The sequence below is a fragment of the Mobula birostris genome, chromosome 17 (assembly GCF_030028105.1).
Source record: "Mobula birostris isolate sMobBir1 chromosome 17, sMobBir1.hap1, whole genome shotgun sequence".
NCBI lineage: Eukaryota > Metazoa > Chordata > Chondrichthyes > Myliobatiformes > Myliobatidae > Mobula > Mobula birostris.
This window is the reverse complement of record NC_092386.1, coordinates 54,738,291-54,764,437: the sequence shown is the minus strand read 5'-3', so window position 1 is coordinate 54,764,437 and position 26,147 is coordinate 54,738,291. Positions and strand designations below refer to the sequence as shown.

At 41.1% G+C, this 26,147-nt stretch overlaps 1 protein-coding gene across 1 annotated transcript in view; it reads right to left on the bottom strand.

Annotated features, from left to right (window-relative positions):
- dmrt1 (doublesex and mab-3 related transcription factor 1) overlaps positions 1-26,147 on the bottom strand; it is a 115,342-nt gene that overhangs the window by 40,517 nt on the left and 48,678 nt on the right. The window contains exons 3-4 of the mRNA XM_072281151.1: positions 23,355-23,641; positions 5,857-6,031 (exon numbers count right to left, since the gene is read on the bottom strand). Coding sequence (XP_072137252.1) covers positions 5,857-6,031; positions 23,355-23,641 — 462 coding nt within the window. The remainder of the gene's footprint in view (positions 1-5,856; positions 6,032-23,354; positions 23,642-26,147) is intronic.

Sequence of the window (26,147 nt, the reverse complement as noted above, 5' to 3'; positions counted from 1 at the left end):
GGGGGGTGGAAAGTTTGCAAATGATGAATGACAGACAAGGCACATCACCAGAGAACTAAATGGCAATGGTGGGATGGCCACTTCATTGGTTGCAGTATGTAAGAAACTGAGTAAAGAGTGAGAAAGGGAGAAGGGTAATAAGGAAATGAAGGAAGTTATAAACAAGGAAGGGGACAGAGGAAGAGGGGCATACAAAACCATAAATCTTTAAACTCTACATTGTTGTAATTTAGTAAAATCACATCAAGCGACTGAAATTGTGAGTGGGATATAAACCCACTCTAAAATTTTAAAGCATTTATTCTGATACAGCCACTTTTACAGGCATGTAATAAGTGATATGTATTAGAATCAATGCTTTAAAATTTACCTTACAGGAAGAAAAACTTCTGCAAAGGATACCAAATAAAAATTAAAATCCGATCACTTTTAGACCCTAAGACATAGGAGCAGAATTAGTCTATTTGGAATGTCAAGTCTGCTCCGCCATTTCATCACAGCTGATCCAATTTTCCTCTCAGCCCCAATCTCCTGCCGTCTCCCCGTATTCCATCATGCCCTGACCAATCAAGAATCTATCAACCTCTGCCTTAAATATACATAAAGACTTGGCCTCCACAGCTGCTTGTGGCAAAGAATTCCACAGATTCACCACTCTCCGGCTTAAGAAATTCCACCTCATCTCCTTTCTAAAAGGACCCTCCTCTATTCTGAGACTGTGTCCTATGGTGTTAGACTCTCCGACCATAGGAAACATCCTCTCCACATCCACTCTATCAAGGCTCCTCACCATTCAATAGGTTTCAATGAGGTCGCCCCTCATTCTTCTGAATTATAGTGAATACAGACTCAGAACCATCAAATGCTCTTCATATGACAAGATATTCAATCCTGGAATCACTTTTTTGAACCTCCTATGAACCCACTCCAGTTTCAGCACAAGCTTCCTAAGATAAGGGGCTCAAAACTGCTCACAATATTCCAAGTGAGGCCATCATCCAAATCATTACACATAACATTCAAAAAATCAGTCCCAAAAAGATCCTGCAGAACACCACTAGTCACCAGCAGCCAACCAGAAAAGGCTCCCTTTATTCCCACTCTTTGCCTCCTGCCAATCAGTCACTGCTTTATTCATATTGGAATCTTTCTGGTAATACCATGGGCTCATAGCTTGTTAAGCAGCCTCATGTGTGACACCTTGTCAAAGGCCTTCTGAAAATCCAAGCATGCAACATCAACCAATTCTCCTTTGTCTATCCTGCTTGTTGTTTCTTCAAATAATTCCAACAGAATTGTTGGGCAAGATTTTCTCTTGAGGAATCCATGCTGACTATGGCCTATTTTATCATGTGCCTCCAAATACCCTGAGACCTCATCCTTGATAATAGATTCCAACATCTTCCCAACCACTGAAGTTAGACTAACTGGCCTGTAGTTTCCTTTCTTCTTGAAGAGTGGAGTTACATTTGCAATTTTCCAGTCTTCCAGAACCAATCCAGAATCTAGTGATTCTTAAAAGATCATTACTAATGCCTCCACAACCTCTTCAACTATTTCTTTCACAACCCTGGGGTGTACACTATCTGGTCCACGTAACTTATCTACCTTCAGACCTTTCAGTTTCCCAAAAACCTTCTCAACTTCACACACTTCATGTGGAACATCTGGAACTTCCACCATACTGCTAGTGTCTTCCACAGCGAAGAACTGATGCGAAATACCTATACAGTTCACCCGCCATTTCCTTGTCCCCATTGCTACCTCTCCAGTATCTTTTGCCAGTGGTTCAATATCCAATCTCACCTCTCTTTTACACTTCATGTATCTGAAGAAACTTTCCAGAAATTCCAGCCACTGTTGCTCTGCTGTCATCCCTGCCAGTATTCTTTTCCAAACAATTCTGGCCGACTTCTCCCTCATGCCTCTGTAATTCCCTTTACTCCACTGTAATACTGATACATCCGACCTCAGCTTCTCCTTCTCAAAATCCAGGGCGAATTTGGTCATATGATCACTTGCCCCTAAGGGTTCTTTTACCTTAAGGTCTCTATCGAATTTTGCTTCATTGCACAACACCCAATCTAGAATAGCTGATACCCTAGTGGGCTCAACCACACCTGCTCAAAAAAGCCATCTCGTAGGCACTGTGGAAATCCCCCTCCTATAATCCACTACCAACATGATTTCCCAATCTACCCACATATTGACACCCCCATAACTATTGTAATATTGCCCTTTTGGTATCTCACTTGTAATTCATAGACCACATCCTTATTACAGTTTGGGGGTATACTTTCGATACAATGTTGTATCCTTGGACATTAAGCTCCCAGCTATAATGTGCTTTCAGCCATGATTTAGTGATGCCTACAACATCATACCTGCCAATCTGCAACTGTGCTACAAGTTCATCTACCTTATTCCATATACTGTGCGCATTCAAACGTAGTACATTCTGTCCTGTACTTACCCTTTTCAATTTTGTCCACCTTTTATGTTGCAACTCATCCTGTTGACTGCAATTCTGCCTAATCAACAGCCTGTTCTCACTACACGTTGCCCCGTTTGTAAACCTGCTACATCATCTTCAGCACTATCACCCACCTTTCCTACGATACTTCTTGCATTGAAATATACGCAGCTTAGGACACTAGTCCCATCATGCTCAACCTTTCGATTCCAAATTTTGTCTGAGGTCTTACCAACATCGACCTCTACAACCTCTCCACTAACTGTTCTGGCACTCTGGTTCCCATCCCCCTGCAACTCTATTTTAAACCCCACCGTGCAGCATTAAGAAGTATTTGCACTAGGATAATAGTCCCCCACCAGTTTCGGTGCAAACTGTCCCTTCAGTATGGGTCCCTCCTTCCCTGGAAGGGAGCCCAATGATCCAAAAATCTTATACCCTCCCTCCTACACCAAATTCTTAGCCATGTGTTAAACTGTATAATATTTCTGCTTCTGGCCTGTCTAGCATGCGGCATAGGTAGCAATCCTGAGATCACAATCCTGGAGGTTCACCCTTTAACTTGGCACCCAGCTCCCTGAACTCTTTATGCAGAACCTCGTCAGTTGTCATACCTATGCCATTGGTACCTACGTGGACTACAACTTCAGACTGTTCACCCTACCACCTAAGAATGCTGAAAACTCGATCCAAGATATCCTGGACCCTGGCACCCGGGAGGCAACATACCATTGGGGAATCTCATTCTCGTCCACAGAACCACCTGTCTGCTCTCCTAACTAACCTATCTCCTATGACCACAACGTGCCTCTTCTTCCCCACCCCCCCACCCCTTCTGAGTCACAGATGGAGACTCAGTGCCAGAGTCCTGACCACTGACCACTGTGATTTTCCTCTGTTAGGTCAACACCCCCAACAGTGAGGATGGCCACTGGGTTACTCTGCACTGGCTCCTTAATCCCTTTCCCTTCCTGACTGTCAGCCAGTTTCCTGTGTCCAGCACCTTGGGTGCATCTACTTCTATGTCCTACCTATTACCCTTTCAGTCTCCCAAATGATCCAGAGTTCATCCAGTTCCAGCTCCAGCTCCTTAACATGGTCTGTTAAAAGCTGCAGCTGAATGCACTTCTTGCAGCTGTAGTCATCAGGGACACTGGACATCTCCCTGCCTTCCCACATCCTGCAAGAGAAGTATTCCACCATCATGCCTGGTATCTGTACTGTTAGTTGAGCAGGTATGAAGAAGGGAAGGGAAAAAAACTTAACCTAGAGCTTTTCTTTTGCTTTCTCTGACTGAAGGCTCGAAGGGCTAAAGCCTTAAGATGACCACTCTGACTCTGTTCACTCAGACGATGGCTGCTGTGCTTGCCACTCCCTTCAACTTGCTCTTGCTAATCAATACCAAATGCCGATTGGTCGGTGGTCAAAGGACTTTTCTGTAAATTGCTGCGAATCTCTGCCTTTAAAATCTCGACCACCGTTCTGATTAAAAGGTAGTTCTATGATGCAGTCCCTGCCGTGGATTGTCCACCTCGACTTTTTCTTCAATTCCCTTACAGCGTCTCATGTCTCACGAGCCTCAAGCTGCAAGTTATTCCATCAGAGGATGCAATGACAATGGTATCCCAATAGAAAGATCATTTTCTCCGATAATAGCACTGCCACAGCTCTACAGAATTCAGCTGCAAAACCTGCATTTTGAAATTCCTTAAAAGAATATCATAACAGGCAAGGTGCATGCACACTAATGAATTGACAACATGGTGGCAACCTCCTGCGTGAGAAAACAGCAAAATAAAATCAAACTAGAAAAAAGGGAAGCAACTTTTTTTTTAAAAAAGAATTCCTAATAGGTTTTCTTTGTGGTGTTGGGACTGAATTGTATTAACCATAACCATATAACAATTACAGCACAGAAACAGGCCATCTTGGCCCTCTTAGTCCGTGCCGAACTCTTACTCTCACCTATTATGCTTGTTGACACTATAATATTTTATCCAAAACTTCTCTCTTCCCAATTTTAACAGAGTCATTAACTACTTGTTTTAACAAGTTAACATCTTCCCTAAAATTACAAGTATCTTAATGTTTCCTATTAACTGGCTCTCCAGTGTCTTTCGGAAGACATGCTCCACTATGTGTCAAGCACTGTAAAAACTATTTGAAGTTGTCCACATCACAACAGATGGTGAACATTCAGTTCTGAAGGGTCAGATCGATTTGCTCAACACACCACACTTTCAACGTTGCTCGAGCATTCCTGCATTTCCATTTAAATCAGTTGAAGCATTTAATTTGCCTTTATGTCATCATACTAAAGCATAGTTTCCTTACAATAAAGCTAATTTGATTAATTATGGCCATTCTTATTTGGTTAACTGCTCTGATGCCACAATTTACCCAGTAAATTACCTGAGTATAAATTGTTTCTCTAACAAGTAAAATACATCATCATTTGCGATATGTCAAGACATTTTGTTCTTTAAAATTTTTACACTAAAATATCTGATTTTTTAATTAGATCAGGCTACTGATATCAAGGACAGCATTTATGCATAGTTCTAACTGGCTCTTAGGTGAAGCCATCTTAAATAGCTCATTTGTTTTGGGTGAGGGTACTCCTACAATGCTGTTGGGAAGGGAATTCTGTATTTAGATGCAGGAACATTGATGGAATGGCCATATACTGTATATGCAAATCAGAATGATGTGCACCTTGGAGGAAAGCATACAAGATGCGGTGTTTACAGGTGGATAAAACTCTTCTCCTTTAGTAAAGTCTGCTGGTTTCAGAGATGATGTTTTAGTAGTCTTGGCAAGGAACTGTTAAGTATTTTGTAAGTGGTACATATTGTGAAAACTGTATGCCAGTGGAGGAGCAGGCTGGTGGAAAGGTTAACCATCAAACAGTCTGCTTTAGCCTGGATGGTGTTTTTGGATCTGCCCTCATCCAGGTAAGTGGACAGCATCGCATCATTCTTCTGATTTGTGCCTTGTAAGTATTGGCAAGGCTTGCTAAAATGTACATGCATAGTGATTAAAGCTACAATGGAAGGGTAGTTACAAAATTATACAAGAGAATGTGGGAAATGGAAAAAGAAGTCAAATTAGTGATGTATGTAGGATGCTTTTGAGACCACTGTTAATGCATGTTCTTGGACAGAATAGAGGAAGATTCTTCACACCCCTGGCCTGTGTTGTATATTCATAAACACACACTACTGTTCAATCCTCTTCACCTTGACGATTGGAAGTTTTCTGCTCTGAATCCATACTCAGCGTTGCTATGAATAAATGCTGAGCAGCCCCAGAGAAACAACTCCTCAGTAACGCATTGAATAATTAAAAAATGAATGAGCTGACAAAAATAAGATTTGACCTACCGTTGGATTTTACATCTGAGAAGGAGGAGCCATCTTCAAGAGTGAACAGCTGAGGAACGCAAGCTGCCGTGCTCAGCCCCTGTCCCAGGTAGGAGGCAGCAGAGTAGTAGGAATGCATCCTGTACTGAGGTGTCACATTGTGGCCTGAAAACCGACTCTCTGGGGATTTCATTTGCTGTAATGAGAAGAACATATATCCCACCTGTCAATCCTTTACACAGAACAGTAAGCAAACATCTCTAAAATTCAGTACACTGAGAATATCACAAAGGAATTGGTCAATCTGCAATAACAAAGGACTAGAAAATGCACAATAGGTTAATTATATTCTTTTGTTACATCTGAAAATGGAAAAAAAAGTCTATGTTTTACACTTGCACCTAGGTACTGTATACACTATAATTGCGAGCTCTGCAATAAAAATATAGCTCCTAGTGGGTATATTGCCGACAAGACCTACAGGAAGAAAATGATTGCAGAGCTCCCCCTGTGGATCAGTATCTTAAGGCACAGTTAGAATGACATCTGACTACTGAAGTTAGTTAAAATAATCAGACAGGTTCCTCAAAGTATAACATCAATGGTAGGAAAAATAATAAGATACCTAGTAAAAGAGACACTGAAGAACATGTAGAGTTAAATAATGAATAGTTAACAAGATTTCAAAAGTGACGATTTTACCTGCGACTGAAATTTATGAACAGCTAACAGACTGACAAGAGCCATGCTTTAATAATTTATCTAGATTTTAAAACAGATTTTATAAAGGACTCCATAGCAGACAGAAGATAAAAGATTGCAGAGTTGGGTGGATTAGTGGGCTGAATTGCTTTTTGGCAATCAGAAAGCAGAAAGTGGGAGTAAAAGTTACCTATTTGCATTTGGAGAGTACGTTCAACTGGTGCTCCACATGGATCAGTACTACACAATTTATACCAACAATCCAGACTTTGGGATCAATATCCTAAATTTAGAGGCAATACTAAATTTTGAAGGTCGGGGGGGGGAGTTGACAAGATGGGCAGGAGAAGTCAACAAAGAAGAAAATGGCAACCAATTACAAGGTTATTAATAAACTTACAAAAAGGGAAAATAATTGAGGGACGAGGTTCCACAGATAAATACAAAGTGGTATATTTTAGCATATAGGGCAGGGAGATCACCTCTTACTTCCCTGGGAGCCTATGTGGTATAGAGGAACAAAAGATTGTGGAATGCAAAATACAGTTGTACAACAGGTTAGTTACGCCGCACAAAATAAAATGCAAACCAAGCACCACAGTTTATTTCTAGAGGGGTGAATTGAAAAGTAGGAAATGGAGGGAACATGTACTGACTCTTGATCAAACTACATTTAAAGCGCAGTTCTGAATGCCATAAGAATTTCGAGGCAATGGAGCTGCAGAGTTATAAGGATGATACAAAGTACGCAAATATACAAGTATCAGGAAAGATTAAAAGATTCGGTTCCTGCTCCCAGGGGGAAAGGCATTGAAGGGTAACTTAATAGAAGACTTTAAAATAAAATTTCAAAGTAAATTTATTATCAAATTACATACAGTATATGTTACCACATACTACTTTGAGATTCTTTTTCTTGCTAAGTATTACAACAAAAAAAAAGGAAATATATAGAATTTCATGAAAAACTATACATATACAATGACTGGCAAACAACCAACTTGAAAGACAAAAGGTGCAAATAAAAAAATAATACTGGAGAACATAAGCTTTGAAGAGTCCATGAAAGTGAATTTGTAGGCTGTAGAATCCGTTCAGAGTAGTGAATGAAGTTATCCACACTGGTTCAGGAGCCTGATGATTTACAGTAGTAACTGTTCCTGAACCTGATGCTACAGGACCTAAGGCTTCAGCACCTCCTGTCCAATGGTAGTCACGAGAAGAGAGCATGGCCTGGATAGTGGATCTTGTTAGACGATAGAAAGCTTAGATAGAGTACAACAGGTGTATCTCCTGTTCTTGGAAAGGACACAATTATCAACCACCAATATGAGCGAGCCACCATTAAATTCAATAGACAACTCAGAAGAAAATTCTGTACACACAGTGATGAGAAAATGCAATTCCCCACAAGGAGTAGTTGAAACGAATTCTGCAGATGCACTCGACAAAAGGCTGGCCTAGCGTATGAAGAAGGGAGAAGAAGGTTGTGCTGAAAGACCTGGATGAGTAAAGATATGATAAGGCTCAAGGGGGACATAAATTCCAGGCTGAATGGTCATCTCTATTTTTACGTCATTTGACCGAATAGGACTACTATGCCATACAGTAGCCCCTGTGAAGAATTAAGTAATCAGACCCTATTTGTGTAAAACCAGCTCTCTTCATGTAAACAACAGAAGAACTTGCCTCCTGCGTGTGTGGAGGATAACTTGTTAGTAATCCCAATCACAACGTCAGCATGTGTGCATGTGAGAGTGAGTAAGTGGATGCATCTCCTATATAATCGATAAGAACTAAATAACTAATTGCACACTTACTGAACAGCTGGTGTACTGGAGGGCTGCTGAAAACCAAGGACTTGCAGGACAGGGAACCAAAATAGGGTAACATGGAGTTACCCAGCATGGAAACAGGTTCTTCAACTTTCAGCCACACACTAACATCAATCTTCCTGCATTCATTCCACATTCTCTCAACACCCCATGCTTCTCAAATTCTACTGCTCACCTACAAACTAAGTCTCTAAGTTTCATGGCCTCAAGGCAGCCGACATAAATGGAGTACAAGCAGACAAAATCAACAACTACTGACGAAACACAAATGATAATGAATTATTTACATTTGTGTTTGTAAAATGTTGAATGAGTTAATAGCTACAATGGTGAATTCAACTTCTTTCGTCCTCCACAAGGAAGCAACAGATCTTTAGTCCAATGCATTTGGTAGTTCAACATCTTGCAGTGTTAAAAGAATATTGGCTAAGAAATTCTTTATATCATTTAACTGAAGGCCGAAGGAGAAGGTGGGAGGATATTACCCCATAGTTTGAGACGAAAGTGGATCATCTTCTAAAGAAGGTCCACATACTCAGGAAGAGCCGACACTGCCATCATAGCAGCTTAGAGAGGACAGGCCTTTTAGCTAGCAGGAGATGGGCCTTAAGCCTTCTGTTGAGGCCTATTCTAGTGTGTGAAGCCCACATCACTTGTTAACTACTTCTCTAAATTAAAAATATGCATAACATCACATATTGGTCAGCCAAATTACATCACAAAACCTTGAGCATCTGTCCACCAAGGACTGGGATGCAGAAATGCATGCAATCTTGTATTAAGTAAAATCCGACTGCACAAGAACATTCTGTTGTGTGACTGAATTTCCAGGCTATTCTATCTCAGTGCCCTAATACATAATGAGTAATGACTATTTTAGAAAACAAGTAACAAGTCTTAAGTCAGAAAGAAAAATAAGCACTTTCAATGAGTGCAGAGTAAGAAGGGAGAAAAAAAGAACACTGTTTAAAATTTAGAAACCAAAAGAAACAGTAAGAAAACAAATATCTTAAGAGAATCAATGGGCATGTTTTGTCAAGGCCACAGCTGGACTAGGTAGGTAATGCAACCGCACAACAGTTTATCTGAATAAATAAAACAGAAATTGTCCTAAAACAGAAATCTCTTTAAAAGCGTAGCATTGTGGGACAGAAACTACATTTCCAAATCCCTGATCTTTATTCAGTCAGCTGATCTCACCCATACTCACAGCACGCTGGAGGAACTCAGCAGGTCGGGCAGCATCAGTGGAAACGATGAGTCGACGCTTCAGGCCAGAACCCTTCATCAGGACTGAACAGAGAAGGAGGGGCATCATTTCCACTGATGCTGCCCGACCTGCTGAGTTCCTCCAGCGTGCTGTGAGTGTTACGTTGATCCCAGCATCTGCATATTATTTTGTGTTTATGATCTCACCCATGGTCCCTGCAAGTCACTTACAAATTCTTAAAGTAGGAAGATGAAAAACTAAAGCTTCAAGTAATTTTATTACTGACTTTAATCAGATTTATTTTTGATTGGCTCATTCAGATGCTGAATGCAGAATTTTGCTTTCACCTTACTGCCATCTGCACATCAGGAATTGGAGGAATGAACATGAAGCATATTTTCAATGCTTGGAAAAATAGTCATTCTGGCCAATCTCAAAGATCCAGATTAAATGTATTTCTAAAAAGCCTCAGTTTCAAATTCTCTCCAGTTATTCAAAAATTGAGCATTGAAGCCTCATAAATTGATCAACCATATTGGATGAGAATAGGAGAGATAATAAAGTACATCCTTAATTAAAAGATAATAGTTTCCACTATGTTCAAGGTGAACAATTTTTTAAAATTTAATTTAGTGAATAACTGAGCATGATGCTTTGTCTAATGGCAAAAAAGTAAGAAATTTCAGTTAAATCCACAATTTGCAGCTTTTGGTTATGTGGTTTCCAGTGTTATACTGATCAAATTAATGCAAATTGACATGAATAAACTTTATTGTACCAAGCCAGTTATATACACATGGAAAAACATTACGTATTTTACTGTGCAAAAGTCTTCGCCTCATGTAAAAGATTTCTGTAAAGCGAAGATGCTTTCAAAGATAAGGAAAAGTTTCTGAATATCAAAAAAAACTATAAAGAGCAGCAAACGGTAAAAAACTGAATCAACTTAATATTTGATGCAACCATCCTTTGCCTTAAAACGGCATCAGTTACACTGTGGTTACACTTAGTTACACTGTCATGCAGTTTTATAAGAAAATCGTCAGGTAGATTGTTCCCAAGCATCTTGGAGAAGTTGCCACACAGTTCTTCTGCAGACTTTGGCTGCCTTGCTCTCTCCTGTCTCTCCAGGTTACCCCACACAGCCTCGGTGTTGTTGAGATCGGGGCTCTATGGAGGCCATATCATCAGAAATTGCATAAAAATTCTGGGATGCCCAAGACTTTTGCACAGTACTATAAATAAAAATGAAACTTCAATTTAATTAGGTATGTTAATACACAAGACAGCTCAAAATGTCTTTGCAAAGAAAAGGGGAAATAAAATTGAATTAGCAAGGGTATTACAAACCAAGGCAGCTATTGAGAAGAATTTTATAGAGCGGTGGGGGGGGGGGGTGGACAACTTTGGCCAAGTATTCTGTCAACAGTAAAGGATTAGGGAAATGAGAATAAAAAGGATGTTGGAGACAAGGAAAACATGGATAAAGAAAGATAGCATAGACCAAAAGTCTTCCTGTGCTTAATTTAAAATCCCCGAATCCTGTGCTTATCTTAAAATACCCCAATGGTAGTCACTAATTTAAATGCCACTTGTGAAGCACCTATATCGTTATGAAGTCATGCACCAATACAATACCACTTAGTTTACTGCTCTGTGAACATTTTTTCTGAGTGGCATTTCATGGCACTACCCAGAAAAGTGAAGTAAGAAGGTATATGTGAAGGAAATTCAAACAGCAGTGCCACCGAAGGCAATAGCTCGGTTCACAGGTTTTTGGCGGGGAGCCGCATGTTCTCAGTGGTAGTGAGGACTAGGCTTCCAGCCGTGGTGTCGCCCGTTTGCAGTCACCCTGGAGAGAGGCATCGGGTTGGTGCCGTGCGGCATCCATGCTGGCGTCAGTACATCCCTCCAGCGTTGGCTTGGCGGAACTGCAGGCCTCAAGCTGCGGTGTAGCCTGTTTGCAGCTGCCCAGGAGAGAGGCGACAGAGTTGGTGCCGGAGGCAGTATGGCGCAATGTCCATGCTGGCATCAGTGCTGCCCTCCAGTGTTTGCTCGGCAGAAGACAAGCTGTATTGTATTTGACTGCAGACTGCTGCAACATTCATGGAACTCGGGGACTCGGACTATGTTTTTTTTCTGTGTGACTGTATTTTACTGCTATTTTGTATGTGCTATATGTGCCGTGTGCTATGTAAAACTGTTGGTACTGTGTTTTGCACCTTGCTGTTTCATTTGGCAGTATTCATTTATGGTAGAAGGACAATAAAAACTTAAATTTAACGGAAAAGCACGATGGAGTGAACCACCTCATCAGGCTGCGTTAGTGCAGCACGTGTGTTTAAGAACGTTTGCTTTTCTTAGTTTTCAATTGTTAATACCTTTTGTATATTACTACTAAGCATTTCATTATTGAGAGTAAAATCATTAATTAAGAGCTGCAAATGGGGAAGCTAGCTAGCTAGTAAAGCCCACAAATGATAGCTAGATGAAACTGGTCATAAGTGATCTTATATTTTCACTCCAATGCTCCCACAGTAGTTAAGGAAGGCTTGTCTAACTATGAAAACCTCAGCAAATGCTATTAATGCAGCCTCGTGCTCAGCAGAAAACTGAACTACCATTGAATATGAGGTATCCGAGATAGTGTGGGCACGTGGCCAAGTGGTTAAGGCATTGGACTAGTGACTTGAAGGTCGTAAGTTTGAGCCCCAGCCGAGGGAATGTGTTGTGCCCTTGAGCAAGGCACTTAATCACACATTGCTCTGTGACGACACTGGTGCCAAGCTGTATGGGTCCTAGTGCCCTTCCCTTGGACAATATTGGTGTCGTGGAGAGGGGAGACTTGCAGCATGGGCAACTGCTGGTCTTCCATACAATCTTGCCCAGGCCTGCGCCCTGGAGAGTGAAGACTTTCCAGGCGCAGATCCATGGTCTCGCAAGACTAACGGATGATCCGAGATAGCAAAGGGATTTTTTAAGAAACATCAGAATACCATGCTGAAGTGCAAACAATCACAGAAACATCACTTCCAACTTCCTATGGAAGTGGGTTGACTGAAGTATGTAGCACTCTACAACTTTCAGGGTTGCTCAGTATGCTGAACCTCTGTCCTACAGTGATTCACTGGTCCTTGGCCTAGTTCACCAGAAGGCCCGGTAGCTAACGCAATCTTATCTGGCATTTCAATAGCCATCTGGTCCAGCTAGCTTTCTGGCCAATGATCCATTATTTCTGCCAGATGGCTAGGCTGGCTTGCGTAGCTTTATACTGACAGGCATATGTTCTCCAATCACATCACTGTCGCTGGGCACACCCTGAGCGGCTCCAGACATCTGCAAAGAGACAGATCTCAGGACTACTGTGAAGACAGTGGCAAGAGGCAGTGTAATATTATTCTCCCCTTCCCCTCCAGATTTTTAAAGTCAGCAAGCTACTCCACTGAGTTTGTCATGAGCCAATTTATTGAGCAAGTCTTGCAGCATGTGACAGATGGTGTGTATGACTCAAAGTCCTGTAAGGTACAGGTTTTGTCTCTGGTACAGACAGGTGATACTTGGGCAATACCTGTAGGAAGAAACAATAAAAGAGGATAGATTGTTAGACAGCAGGTACACCTTCAAATGTAACATAGCTCATTATGATCAAGCTTTCGAATAACTTAAAGATATAATACAATTTAAGGGAAAATATGAGTCAGCAACCCATCCAAATTAGTTTTCCTAGAGTGGCAACAATTTTTCACAATTCAATCAATACTACACATGTATAAATGGCAATAAACTTGATGACTTGAGGAGCTTCACAAACTTCCATGTAGAAATGCACAAGCAGGGGCCAAACTGAAAGGAAGACTCTTAATAACATGGATTATAAAATAAATAAAGAAATCAGAATATTTGAGAATGTTTGAAATGATCTTCCTCTTTCAGTTAGTGACCAATTTGCTTATTTACTCACTTATTTGATTGATTGATTGATTGAGATACGGTGCACAACAGGCCCTTCCGGCGCACCAAACCCAGCAACCACCTATTTTAACCTTAGCCTAACTGCAGGACAATTTACAATGACTAATTAACCTACTAGCTGGCACATCTTTGAACTGCAGGAGGAAATCCATGTGAACTCGGGAAGAACGTACAAACTTTCTTAGAGAGAATGCCAGAATTGCACCCCAAACTCTGACACCCCGGGGTGCAATACTGTTGTGCTGTGACCATTTCTAGAATTAAATATTTATCGCATCTGTCCATTTTACTGTGTCTGTCTATTCGCTTAACCCCTGCAGCCTTATTCCATACATTTCATGTTTTATTTCAATTCAGCATTTCATTATTTAATTTCATTGACATCAAATTTATTTATCCTTACGTGGCACTTACCCTTGTAAGCGGAACAAGTACTACACATGCCCTTACACTTTCTCCCTCACCACCATTCAGGGCCCCAGCCAGTCCTTCCAGGTGAGGCGACACTTCACCTGTGAGTCGGCTGGGGTGATATACTGCGTCCGGTGCTCCCGATGTGTCCTTCTATATATTGGCGAGACCCGACGCAGACTGGGAGACTGTTTCGCTGAACACCTACGCTCTGTCCACCAGAGAAAGCAGGATCTCCCAGTGGCCACACATTTTAATTCCATGTCCCATTCCCATTCTGATATGTCTATCCACGGCCTCCTCTACTGTCAAGATGAAGCCACACTCAGGTTGGAGGAACACCTTATATTCCGTCTGGGTAGCCTCCAACCTGATGGCATGAACATTGACTTCTCTAACTTCCACTAATGCCCCACCTCCCCCTCGTACCCCATCCGTTATTTATTTATATACACACATTCTTTTTCTCTCTCACCTTTTTTTCCCTCTGTCCCTCTCACTATACCCCTTGCCCATCCTCTGGGCTTCCCCCCTCCCCCTTTTCTTTCTCCCTAGGCCTCCTGTCCCATGATCCTTCATCCCTTTTGCCAATCAACCGTCCAGCTCTTGGCTCCATCCCTCCCCCTCCTGTCTTCTCCTATCATTTTGGATCTCCCCTCCCCCTCTCAAATCTCTTACTAGCTCTTCTTTCAGTTAGTCCTGACGAAGGGTCTCGGCCCAAAACATCGACTGTACTTCTTCCTAGAGATGCTGCCTGGCCTGCTGCATTCACCAGCAACTTTTGTGTGTGTTGCTTCAAATTCATTTGCATTGTTTTTATTAACCAATCATACTAAAAATTGTAAAAGTATTTTTCCTTATTATTGATACAATGACAATTACTTATTTAAAGACTAATGGCTTTTCTGTCAAAACATCACAATGCATAAAAGGGAAAATATGCAACTAGTAAAATGATTTAATGTTTTTCTTAAAATCCATATCATGTTATTGGTTAGGAGTCAAATGCTAGAAATGAGCAGTGAAACTGTACAGATTTGTTGAAGTTTGCTTGAAAAGGAATTTATAATCTCAAAACTAATCTTTACTGCTGTAAACAGATGTTGGCAATCTGTATGTTCTGGTGGGCAAGCAAGAAATGGCATAATTATTGACTGAAATTACTGACTGACTATTCTACTTTATTCTCTCAGGCTAAAACAAGATTTCAAAGAGACGTACTTAAGCATTAGTAAACAGCAGACAATGTTACTTGGCTTAGGACTGAGAACTCCTGGAAAATAGCGACAGACCACTAAAGAGACAAGTGATGAAAGAGAATGGCTATCCACAGCTTCAATCAATCTTTTAACAAATGCCAAGTCTCAAAGGCCACAAATCAATCAGGTTTTCTTTCATGATTACAACCTTCATTATTCACTTTAGTTGTGTTAGACAATGCTCTTCGAAAATCCTTCTCATATCTGCAACTGTTTCCTTTCTCTTTCTTCAGCAACTCAGGCAAATCCTGACAATAGGTAATAATGATGATCCAGAAGAAGATGGTGCCAGCGAACAACGTTACCACAGGCGACATTCTCCATATTGTCCACAAAACTGTTTCCTTGACCTTTACATCTTCTTTTCCTTTTAAATGTGGTTCTGGTCCTGTTGGAGCCCATGATCCACAGTTTGATGGTGTATTTTCCGGTCGATCGAGCAATCTTGCGCTTTGCTATCTCCAAGAAGGAACCGGGAGATGAGTCGCCTTGAGGCCAAGAAGGTTAGAGACAGGGCACGAGCCCATGATCGACTCCATTTCTCACTGATCTCGCTGAGGAAGACTGAAAACATCGAGGTGGATGCTGAGGGTGAGCAAGTTCAACACCATTTACTAGCCTCTCGCTCGCTGATGCTGGAGGAGGGGGTCTGCAAGTGACAGCCTCTCTCTCTCTCCCTTGTTGCTCCAGGGGGAAGGCCTCTGCATTCCAATGATCTGTCAGAGAATGGTGCTGGAGCAAGGTTTACTCGACATGTTTGTATTTGGACTGCAGTTCATATTACGATGTGTTATCTGCTTTATGGTCGCTCCTCTCTCTGCTGTTATTTTTGGGCAACTTCGAATTGGGGCGGCCTGCACACCATGAACATTGAGCTGAGCTAAATACGGACGCTTCCATTTTGTGTTTTATATTCTGTGGTTTCACTCACTCTTTCTTGTTGCCATTTGTATGATTTGTTAGTGTGTGGGGGGGAGGGGGGGGTTGATGTTTTTTCTTTGAACCAGTTCCATGGGTTTCTTTCTTGGTTTTCTTTGTTTCTTGGCTGTCCGTGGAGATGAATCTCAGCGTAGTATACTGGGTACTTACTTTGATCGTAAGAGATTATAAGTTAAAACAAAAATAGGGGCCTTTTCTGAGGATCAATGTCCCACTTAGAGTACATGGTTGGAATACATGTATGTTGTATTAAGATATTGTATTATATTATATTGTATTAATACATGATGTTCCCTGCCTAATGGAGCTAACAGAGTGTAATTAGGGTCTCATTGCTAGAAATTTGACTTGAGAAAGGATGTTAGTGTTATTTGATTATACTGCCTGGGTATTTGGAGAGCTTTTGAGGATCAGAGTTGGTAGTCTCTTTAGTGCTGTGTGATACATTGTGTAGTCTATGTCTTAGAAGCATATAGGAGGTAAAGGATCACTACTGTCCATTGAACCATGAGCATCATGCTGTACTTGAGGACGTGATCTTTAAATTTTCCCTTAGAATTAGTGAATGAGTTGACAGTAATGTGGAGCTTGACTTACCAATTGAATAATTACTTTGGTTCTGTCTTCACTAAGGAGGACATAAATATTCTTCCGGAAATAGTAGGGGAAAGAGGGTCCAGTGAGATGGAGGAACTGAGGGAAATACATGTTAGTAGGGAAGTGGTGTTAGGTAAATTGAAGGGATTAAAGGCAGATAAATCCCCAGGGCCAGATGGTCTGCATCCCAGAGTGCTTAAGGAAGTAGCCCAAGAAATAGTGGATGCATTAGTGATAATTTTTCAAAACTCTTTAGATCCTGGACTAGTTCCTGAGGATTGGAGGGTGGCTAATGTAACCCCACTTTTTAAAAAAGGAGGGAAAGAGAAACCGGGGAATTATAGACCGGTTAGCCTAATATCGGTGGTGGGGAAACTGTTAGAGTCAGTTATCAAAGATGTGATAACAGCACATTTGGAAAGCGGTGAAATCATTGGACAAAGTCAGCATGGATTTGTGAAAGGAAAATCATGTCTGATGAATCTCATAGAATTTTTTGAGGATGTAACTAGTAGAGTGGATAGGGGAGAACCAGTGGATGTGGTATATTTGGATTTTCAAAAGGCTTTTGACAAGGTCCCACACAGGAGATTAGTGTGCAAACTTAAAGTACACAGTATTGGGGGTAAGGTATTGATGTGGATAGAGAATTGGTTGGCAGACAGGAAGCAAAGAGTGGGAATAAACGGGACCTTTTCAGAATGGCAGGCAGTGACTAGTGGGGTACCGCAAGGCTCAGTGCTGGGACCCCAGTTGTTTACAATATATATTAATGACTTAGATGAGGGAATTAAATGCAGCATCTCCAAGTCTGCGGATGACACGAAGCTGGGCGGCAGTGTCAACTGTGAGGAGGATGCTAAGAGGATGCAGGGTGACTTGGATAGGTTAGGTGAGTGGGCAAATTCATGGCAGATGCAATTTAATGTGGATAAATGTGAAGTTATCCAGTTTGGTGGCAAAAACAGGAAAACAGATTATTATCTGAATGGTGGCCGATTAGGAAAAGAGGAGGTTCAATGAGACCTGGGTGTCATTATACACCAGTCATTGAAAGTGGGCATGCAGGTACAGCAGGCGGTGAAAAAGGCGAATGGTATGCTGGCATTTATAGCAAGAGGATTTGAGTACAGGAGCAGGGAGGTACTACTGCAGTTGTACAAGGCCTTGGTGAGACCACACCTGGAGTATTGTGTGCAGTTTTGGTCCCCTAATCTGAGGAAAGACATCCTTGCCATAGAAGGAGTACAAAGAAGGTTCACCAGATTGATTCCTGGGATGGCAGGACTTTCATACGAAGAAAGACTGGATGAACTAGGCTTATACTCGTTGGAATTTAGAAGATTGAGGGGGGATCTGATTGAAACGTATAAAATCCTAAAGGGATTGGACAGGCTAGATGCAGGAAGATTGTTCCCGATGTTGGGGAAGTCCAGAACGAGGGGTCACAGTTTGAGGATAAAGGGGAAGCCTTTTAGGACCGAGATTAGGAAAAACTTCTTCACACAGAGAGTGGTGAATCTGTGGAATTCTCTGCCACAGGAAACAGTTGAGGCCAGTTCATTGGCTATATTTAAGAGGGAGTTAGATATGGCCCTTGTGGCTAAAGGGATCAGGGGGTATGGAGGGAAGGCTGGTACAGGGTTCTGAGTTGGATGATCAGCCACGATCATACTGAATGGCGGTGCAGGCTCGAAGGGCCGAATGGCCTACTCCTGCACCTATTTTCTATGTTTCTATGTATCTCAGTATTGCATTGGAGCATCCTATAGACCAGACAAGCAGCTGCCAACAATGTTGTTGGCTATCCTGTACGTTGTAACTGTAAAGTGCAACACAAAGCCTGTAAAAACATCGGTCTTGTTACCTTCCATCAGGAATATTTACAAGGCATACAAGAGAAAAGCTCAGTAGGGAATTGTAGCTTGTAAAGATAATTGAAATGCACAGCTTTAATCTAATTCATAGCAGCTAATAAGCATGCATCATGAGCATAATGGTGTTGCTTGGGATGTAGCGTCTACATGGTATATGCTAAGTAACTTGCAGCATGCAAGCATGCACTGTGTTTATAATATTCTGTATACGTAGTGTTTTCTCAATTGCTCCAGATGGGAAAAAGTACAGGTTTTTACAAGTTAAGTGAAAGCAACTTCAGCCTACAAAGTTCTGATGAACAAATGGGCACAGAATAGTCTGGGGTCACCTTACTTCTGTAAGTCCACAGCAGAATTTAGCATAATTACATGACTGGGTACCAGATCCAAATTCTAAGGTGAAACAGATACATAAGTAGTCATGTGCAAACAGTAACAAATGCCACATCAGTCTGTGCACTGTTCTATATAACATATATCTTTGGAGTTGCCTCCTGCAGAAATGGGGTTAGAGTTAGTGTTAGTTAGTGCTTTCTTCAGCCTTCTCTGGCTTATTTCGGGGTTCTTGGGGTTGGTGGGTGGGGTAGTCTCTTTCTTTTTTAATTTTTTCTATTGGGCGGATTTAAAACTACAAAGATGTCCGCAGTGTCGAGATTTCCAGTTCCTCTCTGATCATGTATTCCTCTTCCGATTTCATGAGTTTACATTATGGTTAACCCTTTACTTACCAAAGAGTTAATCTCAAATTATGGTTCACATTATTAATTTTGTCTCTTGGAATACAAATGTTTTAAACCATCTAATTAAATGGAAAAAGATTTTCAAAGTATTCCAAAGACTGAATGATTGGAGGCCATTCATTCAGCATTTTCATTTGATGTAATTTGATCATTTCCAAACTTGTTTTATTTCTCTGTACTGTTGGTTGAGAGGAATGGAGTCGTCGACACTAAAGTTTTCTTCTTTCCCATTTTCAAGTTGTTAGTGTTGCCCAAGTCTTTTAGTTTAGTTGACAAATTCTGTTTAGCTTAGTTTTTTTTTGGGATGGGGTGTTTTTTTTTTCTTTTTCATGATTTTTCTTCAGTTTTTTTTTGCTTTGTATTATTCATTATTACTCTACACGATTGGAAGCTTTGTCAGTTTTTACTATTTGGTTTTACAATACCTCATTTTAAATGTAACAATGTATCTCCTACTACTTCTATTTTTGCTTTGTTACGTTTTCATTCTATGAAATTAATAAAAGGATTGAAAAAGAATGAAAGAGATAAGGTATGTCAAACAGCAGTCGTGTCCGAGCCTTCACTACTGGGGGACCCTCAAAAGGTGGGCTTGAAAGGCCAAGAAGCAAATGCATGACATAACGGTGGATGATTTTGGTCACCGAAGGGAAAACTGACAAGCCAAGGAAGTGTCATGTCCACTTTCCACTTCCGTCTAATAACAGCATACTGTCCGTACCTCAATAAGCACCAAGACCAACACTGGAGCGTTCCAACTCTTCCATCTCAGTCACAAAATACAAAGTTCCATCTTGGGAATTGGTTTCAAAAGACGGAAATTGGAAAGAGGCTGTCAAGGACATAGGAATTGTAAATGAGGCAATAAACTGTTGATCTAGGCCGTGATGGCAAGAGTAGACCACAGCCAATCAGCATCTCGATGAAGAAGCTCTGTCATTTGTGCTGACACGTCATAGTGATGTTCATGCAGACAATGACCTTAGAATGGCTTTCTGTGGGTGGTGTAAGGAATTGCTATGTGCCTTGTGAGATTTTCATTTATACCCAACAAACCCCTGAGAGTGTCTGCCAACAAACAACTTTCCAATCATTCAATGGCCAGTCGTGAATGTTTACTGACGGCAGTTCTTGCCCTTTGCTGAAAGTAAAATTCTGCTGGGTTCTCCTGATTTGACTCCCAGTGCCAAATCATGACAAAAGCCCCTCATAACTGCAAGTAATCTCTAGTAGGACCAAAATACTCTCCTAAATAACCACACTTAATGAAAGTACTGGAATTAACTGCGTGCAAGTTCATCCGTGATCACAAAAAAAGTCTATACACAAACTAAGGTGTAAGGTACACTTACGCAAGAGGAATTCTTAAAAGAACAGTGAGAGCATGAGTTAGGTGCTTTGCATTTTAGGAGTATGCTTGGCTCTACTTTTTTGTGATTAACTTAACCAGAGAATAAGTAATTCAGACTTACTTGACATCTGCAACTCCAGGGTAAAGCTTTTGACTCCAGGTATCATTTCCTTCTGGTCAAGTCATACTTAATGACACAATTGGGTCTTTTTCCTTTGAGCTCTCGAGAGTTTTCATTTCATTCCAGTACAGTATGACAAAGCTTGCGCAATGTATTTATAGTACCTTTTTTTAAAATGTTACCAAATTGTACACATCCTGTTCAGAGTGGTACTGGTGACCGTTCTGGAAACTTTGTCAGATGTATTATTTGAACTGCGTTGTGTAGATGTGATATTTCTTTAATAGCTGTTTTAACAAAGGCATTTCCTAAGACATAAAATGTTCATGAAACAAGTAACACAATTAATTTTACATTTTACAGCATTTGAATACAAGACATTCTCCAGATGCAATGTCTGTATTTTTTTCAGTAAGCCACCCGTTATGTCTGAGATCCTGCCAGAAATTTCACCCATAATGTATACAGGGCCTCCTGTTCCCTATAAAATGTACTGGATTTATGTGTATATTTTACAGACCGATAAAATTCTTGCTGTCAATGCAAGAATACCATTATCCAGTCAGCGAATGCAAAGAGCCACGATGTGAAAGTCATGCACAGGACATCACAGCTACAAGAAAATGGTGATCGAGCAAATCTTGTCAGGAGACAAAACAAGAACAAGGAAAAACATAAAATTCGCACATGCAGCTGAAGAACGAAGACAAAAAAAAAATTAGAAACTGAAGATGTTAAACCAGAAAGCAGTTCAGAGAGAAGCTACCATGCAGATAAATAAAATGAATAAAAATGTACTTACTTTCTCATCGTTTTCATTTCTCTGAAAATTAAAACACACCAATATAAATACTAACTTTCTACTAGATATTCAATACAATAACTGATTAGCTCAACCAGTTGTTAACAGATACCAAAGTGAGTAACAATTTACTTATTTAGTGATACAGCGTCGAGTAGGCCCCTCCGACGTTTCGAGCCACACAACTCCTGACAACCCTAACTTAATCACGGGGCAATTTACAAAGACCAAGTAACCTACTCAGTACGTTTTTGGACTGTGGGAGGAAACCAGAGCACCCTGGGGAAACCCACGCACTCCAAGGGGAGGACATACAGAGACTCCTTACAGTCAGTGCTGGAATTGAATTCCGGCACCCCGGGCTGTAACAGTGTCACCCTTAACAGCTACGCTGTCCTGGCATTCAGTTACAATATTAACAGATGGTTAGCTGGCGTGGAGCTTGGCTGGCTGGTGAAGGAAAACACTCTTGGTGATAGGAAGAGCTGTAAGGGTATTTAACTTCTCCCATAAGCTGTCCTTGCCAATAACCCACTCCTTTGGGCTGCCAAGCTTCAAGAAACCTGCACAACCCAGCTGCCAGCATTAAAACAGATTAAATGAATGGCCTCGCAACTCATTTTAATATTTAAGCAGCTACCACAATTGTGGACTCCTTCACACCCCTTTCATCTACCCCGCTCCTTAAAACCTGATAGTGATTGGGCTGGAGGTGGCCTTGAGCTTTTGAAGGCATTTACTTTTCAACTCGCTCCAACACATTTAAGGGTTAAATCATCATTTTTTTTATTGAGTGGTTTTATCCAAACTCTGCCAGTCAGCGGAAGAAGCTGAGGCAAAAGAAAAGTAATTTCCCTCCCTTTTCTATACTGACTGAAGACACTCGGAACAGATGTCCTGCAAACCGTACAACACATGGAACAGTGGGAGGAGCGAGGTTGGAATCATGAAAGCATTACAGGGTAAAAAATGTAAAATAACTGAGGAGAAAGGAAACAGGAAGATATCCACTGGATAGCTGCATTAATAAGTACATTGGTTGACTAAAGAGAATTCACTGAGATTAATTCAACCGGAGTTCTTAAAACTGCCTCTTTTAAAGAGTTTAGAATGGATTTTTCCAAGTTTACATGAACTTTCTAATCTTCTACCCACCCAGAATGTGGGCCCTTAACATGAGTGTATCATTCTACCACCACTCCATCTGCACTGTAAAACTAGGAACAAAAGGTACACAGTAGAGACCAACAGCTGCTGGGCCTCAGACCCTCTGTGTATCGCTAAAGTGGGCCTAAGGATCTGGTGGTCAGAAGTTCAAACATTTACTTCTTGCCTTAGAAATCCTCCTGGGTTCATTGTTGAACCTGGCACTGGCCCATCACTGGTGCCTAGAACTGCTTTTTGGACACATTTTTGAAAGCCTCCAGTTTCCTCAAACACACTGAGTGATAGACTAATGCCTGTTGAAGAGCTGGACTCACAGAGTTGTAAAGTAACAAGAAAAGCCCACAATCTTACAGGTTCCATCCCCATTCCTGTTGCTCTTCCAGCTGGCAATGGACATTCCTTAAGGAAAGGATCAGGAAAAATACCCCAGGTTTCTATAGATAAACCATCCAAAATATAATATAAAAAGTCACTTATGCACACAATTAACACAAAGCAGCAAAGTGACAATAGTAAAACCTCAGTGTTGATCTTACCGGCCACTGGCTTCCTGCTTGGCCAGAAACTAATGATGCAGACAGTCCTCGAAGATTGTTTTTCATGGTTGTCCCTCCCAAAGTTGAACCTACATCAGAAGCAGGTGAGTCCCCTGCCACAGCCACTTGGTACTGGGGATAGTTGTAAAGATTGTTGTAGTAAGCTGGATAGAGAGATGGCTGATAAAAGTTGCTGTAGTAGGAAGAGTCCACTACTAGGTCTGGGGTGGCATCCAGGTGCCCTCTGCTGGTTATGGACGGGATATCCTGGAGATGCAGTCGCCCCTCTGGAAAAGAAGACAAAAAGAATGAAATGTTACAATTGTATATTTTCTCATTTCAACCAATAAAAGTCACACTGGGCATGCTCAGAACATATTACACTTGGAACAATTTCTCACAAAATTTCAGCATAATGTGTTAATGTTTTCATTTCAGAGGACCTGTCCTGGGCCCACCACTTAAGTGCAATTACAAAGAAAGCACAGCAGCACATCAACATGCTTAGGAGTTCGCGAAGATTCAGCAGGATATCCAAAACTTTGACAAACTTCTATAGATGTGTGGTGGAGAGTATATTGACTGGCTGCATCACAGCCTGGTATGGAAACATCAATGCCCTTGAATGGAAAATCCTTTAAATAGTAGTGGATACGGCCCAGTCCGTCACGGGTAAAGACCTCCCACCATTGAGCAGATCTACGTACAGCGATGTCACAGGAAAGCAACATCCATCGTCAAGGACACTGAACACCCAGGCCATGCTCTCTTCCCACTGCTGCCATCTGGAAGAAGGTACAGGAGCCTTAGGACTCACACCACCAGGTTCAGGAACAGTTATTACCCCTCAACCATCCAGCTCTTGAACAAAAGGGGGTAACTTCACTTGTCCCATCACCGAAATGTTCCCACTTTCAAGAACACTTCCTCTCATGTTCTCCCGTATTTATGGCTTATTTATTGAATTGAATTGCCTTTATTTCTTACATCCTTCACATACATGAGGAGTAAAAATCTTTACATTACGTCTCCATCGAAATGTGCAATGTACAAACATAGTAATTTATAAAAAACAGAACAGTCAACGTAACATAGAAATACACTCAAATCAGCGTGAGTTAATAAGTCTGATGGCGTGCTGAAGAAGTTGTCCAGGAGCCTGTTGGTCTTGGCTTTTATACCTTACCATAATAACTTATCATTATTAATTCTTTCTTTCTGCATTTGCACAGCTTGTTGTCTTCTGCAATCTGGTTGAATGACCAGATTGGTGCAGTCTTTCATTGATCCTATTATGGTTATTATTTCTTGAGTATACCCACAAGGAAACTAATCTCAGGGTAGTATATGGTGACATATATGTACTTCGATAATAAATTTATTTTGAACTTAGAACTTTGAAAATTAGAAAGTAATGAAGTTCAAAGCACATTTATTATCAAAGTATGTATAAATTATACAGCCTTGACATTCGTCTCCTTACAGACAGCCACAAAACAAGAAACCCGAAAGACCCTATTTAAAAGAAAGACTAGCAAACACCCAATGCACAGAGAGAGAGAAAAAAAAAACACAAATCGTGCAAACAACAAAAGGAAGCAACATCATTCAGAACGGAAGTGAATACATAGACACAAAGCCCGGAGCAGCTGGAGCAAGGCCCACAGCCTCTGCGCCGGGGAGAGCAGAGTAAACACAAAGCAAGCAGAAGCAGCCCAACCCTTGCCTCTGGCCCAGACACCCTGCCCTTTCAACCCATCTGGTCCAGCATTTAAATTGTCCAAACATCAGGTCGTTCACTGCACTGGGACCCGGCCCTGCTGCATCAATACACTTTGGGCCTGGAACCCCTACATCACCCATACCTGACCTTTCCAAATCTTAGACCAAGATGACCTCGCTCCCAGCTTAGGTGGACAGGCTCCGAAACAGAAGATGATTAAAAAGAATCCACTTAATGACCAGAAATCTTGGATTATAATCACGTACAAGAATGTTGTGGTTGTGCATACACAACAACTTATAGTATCTTTTTAAGACCTCAAATTTCCCAAGGAGCTGCACAGGAGTGTCATCAGATAAAATTTGATGTCAAGCCAGTAAGAAGAAAATACTATGGCAATAAGTTTTGGTAAATTGGTCAGGTTGGTAAGTTGGCTCAACACACACAAAATGCTGGAGGAACTCAGGTCAGGCAGCAAGTATGGAAGGAAATAAACAGTTGACATTTCAGACTGAGACCCTTCACATGGACTGGAAAGAACATGGACAGAAGTTTGGAGAGGATTGAAGATATGCATTGATCCAGATTTCCATCATTTACAGTCTTTTGTTTCAAAATTGATAAATCAGTTTATTATTGTCACATGTATTGAGACAGAGTGAAAAACTTTTGTTTTGCATGCCATCCATATGCTACAACGATTTTATTACAACAGTGCACCAAGTCAGTGCAAGGGATATCAAAAACAGTTTTATTGAGGGAAATTGAGGGAAAGGTTGTTGCCACTTGGCTCTCTATCTCCTTCCTGTACTTTGACTCATCGTCATTTGAGATTTGGTCCACTATGGTGGTATCATCTGTTAATTTGTTTAAAGACTTGGCAAACATCTTCTGAAGGGTGACGCAAAAAAATGGAGATAGAAAGATAGAAGTATAATGAGGAAGTTCTGGAGGCTACATCCAAGATAACATGGCTGCCAAATATTGAGAAAGGTCATACTAAAAATTTATTTTTGCTGAGGGTGGTGGAACTCTGGATCATTAGGAGTATTTGAAGTGGAGGTGGATAT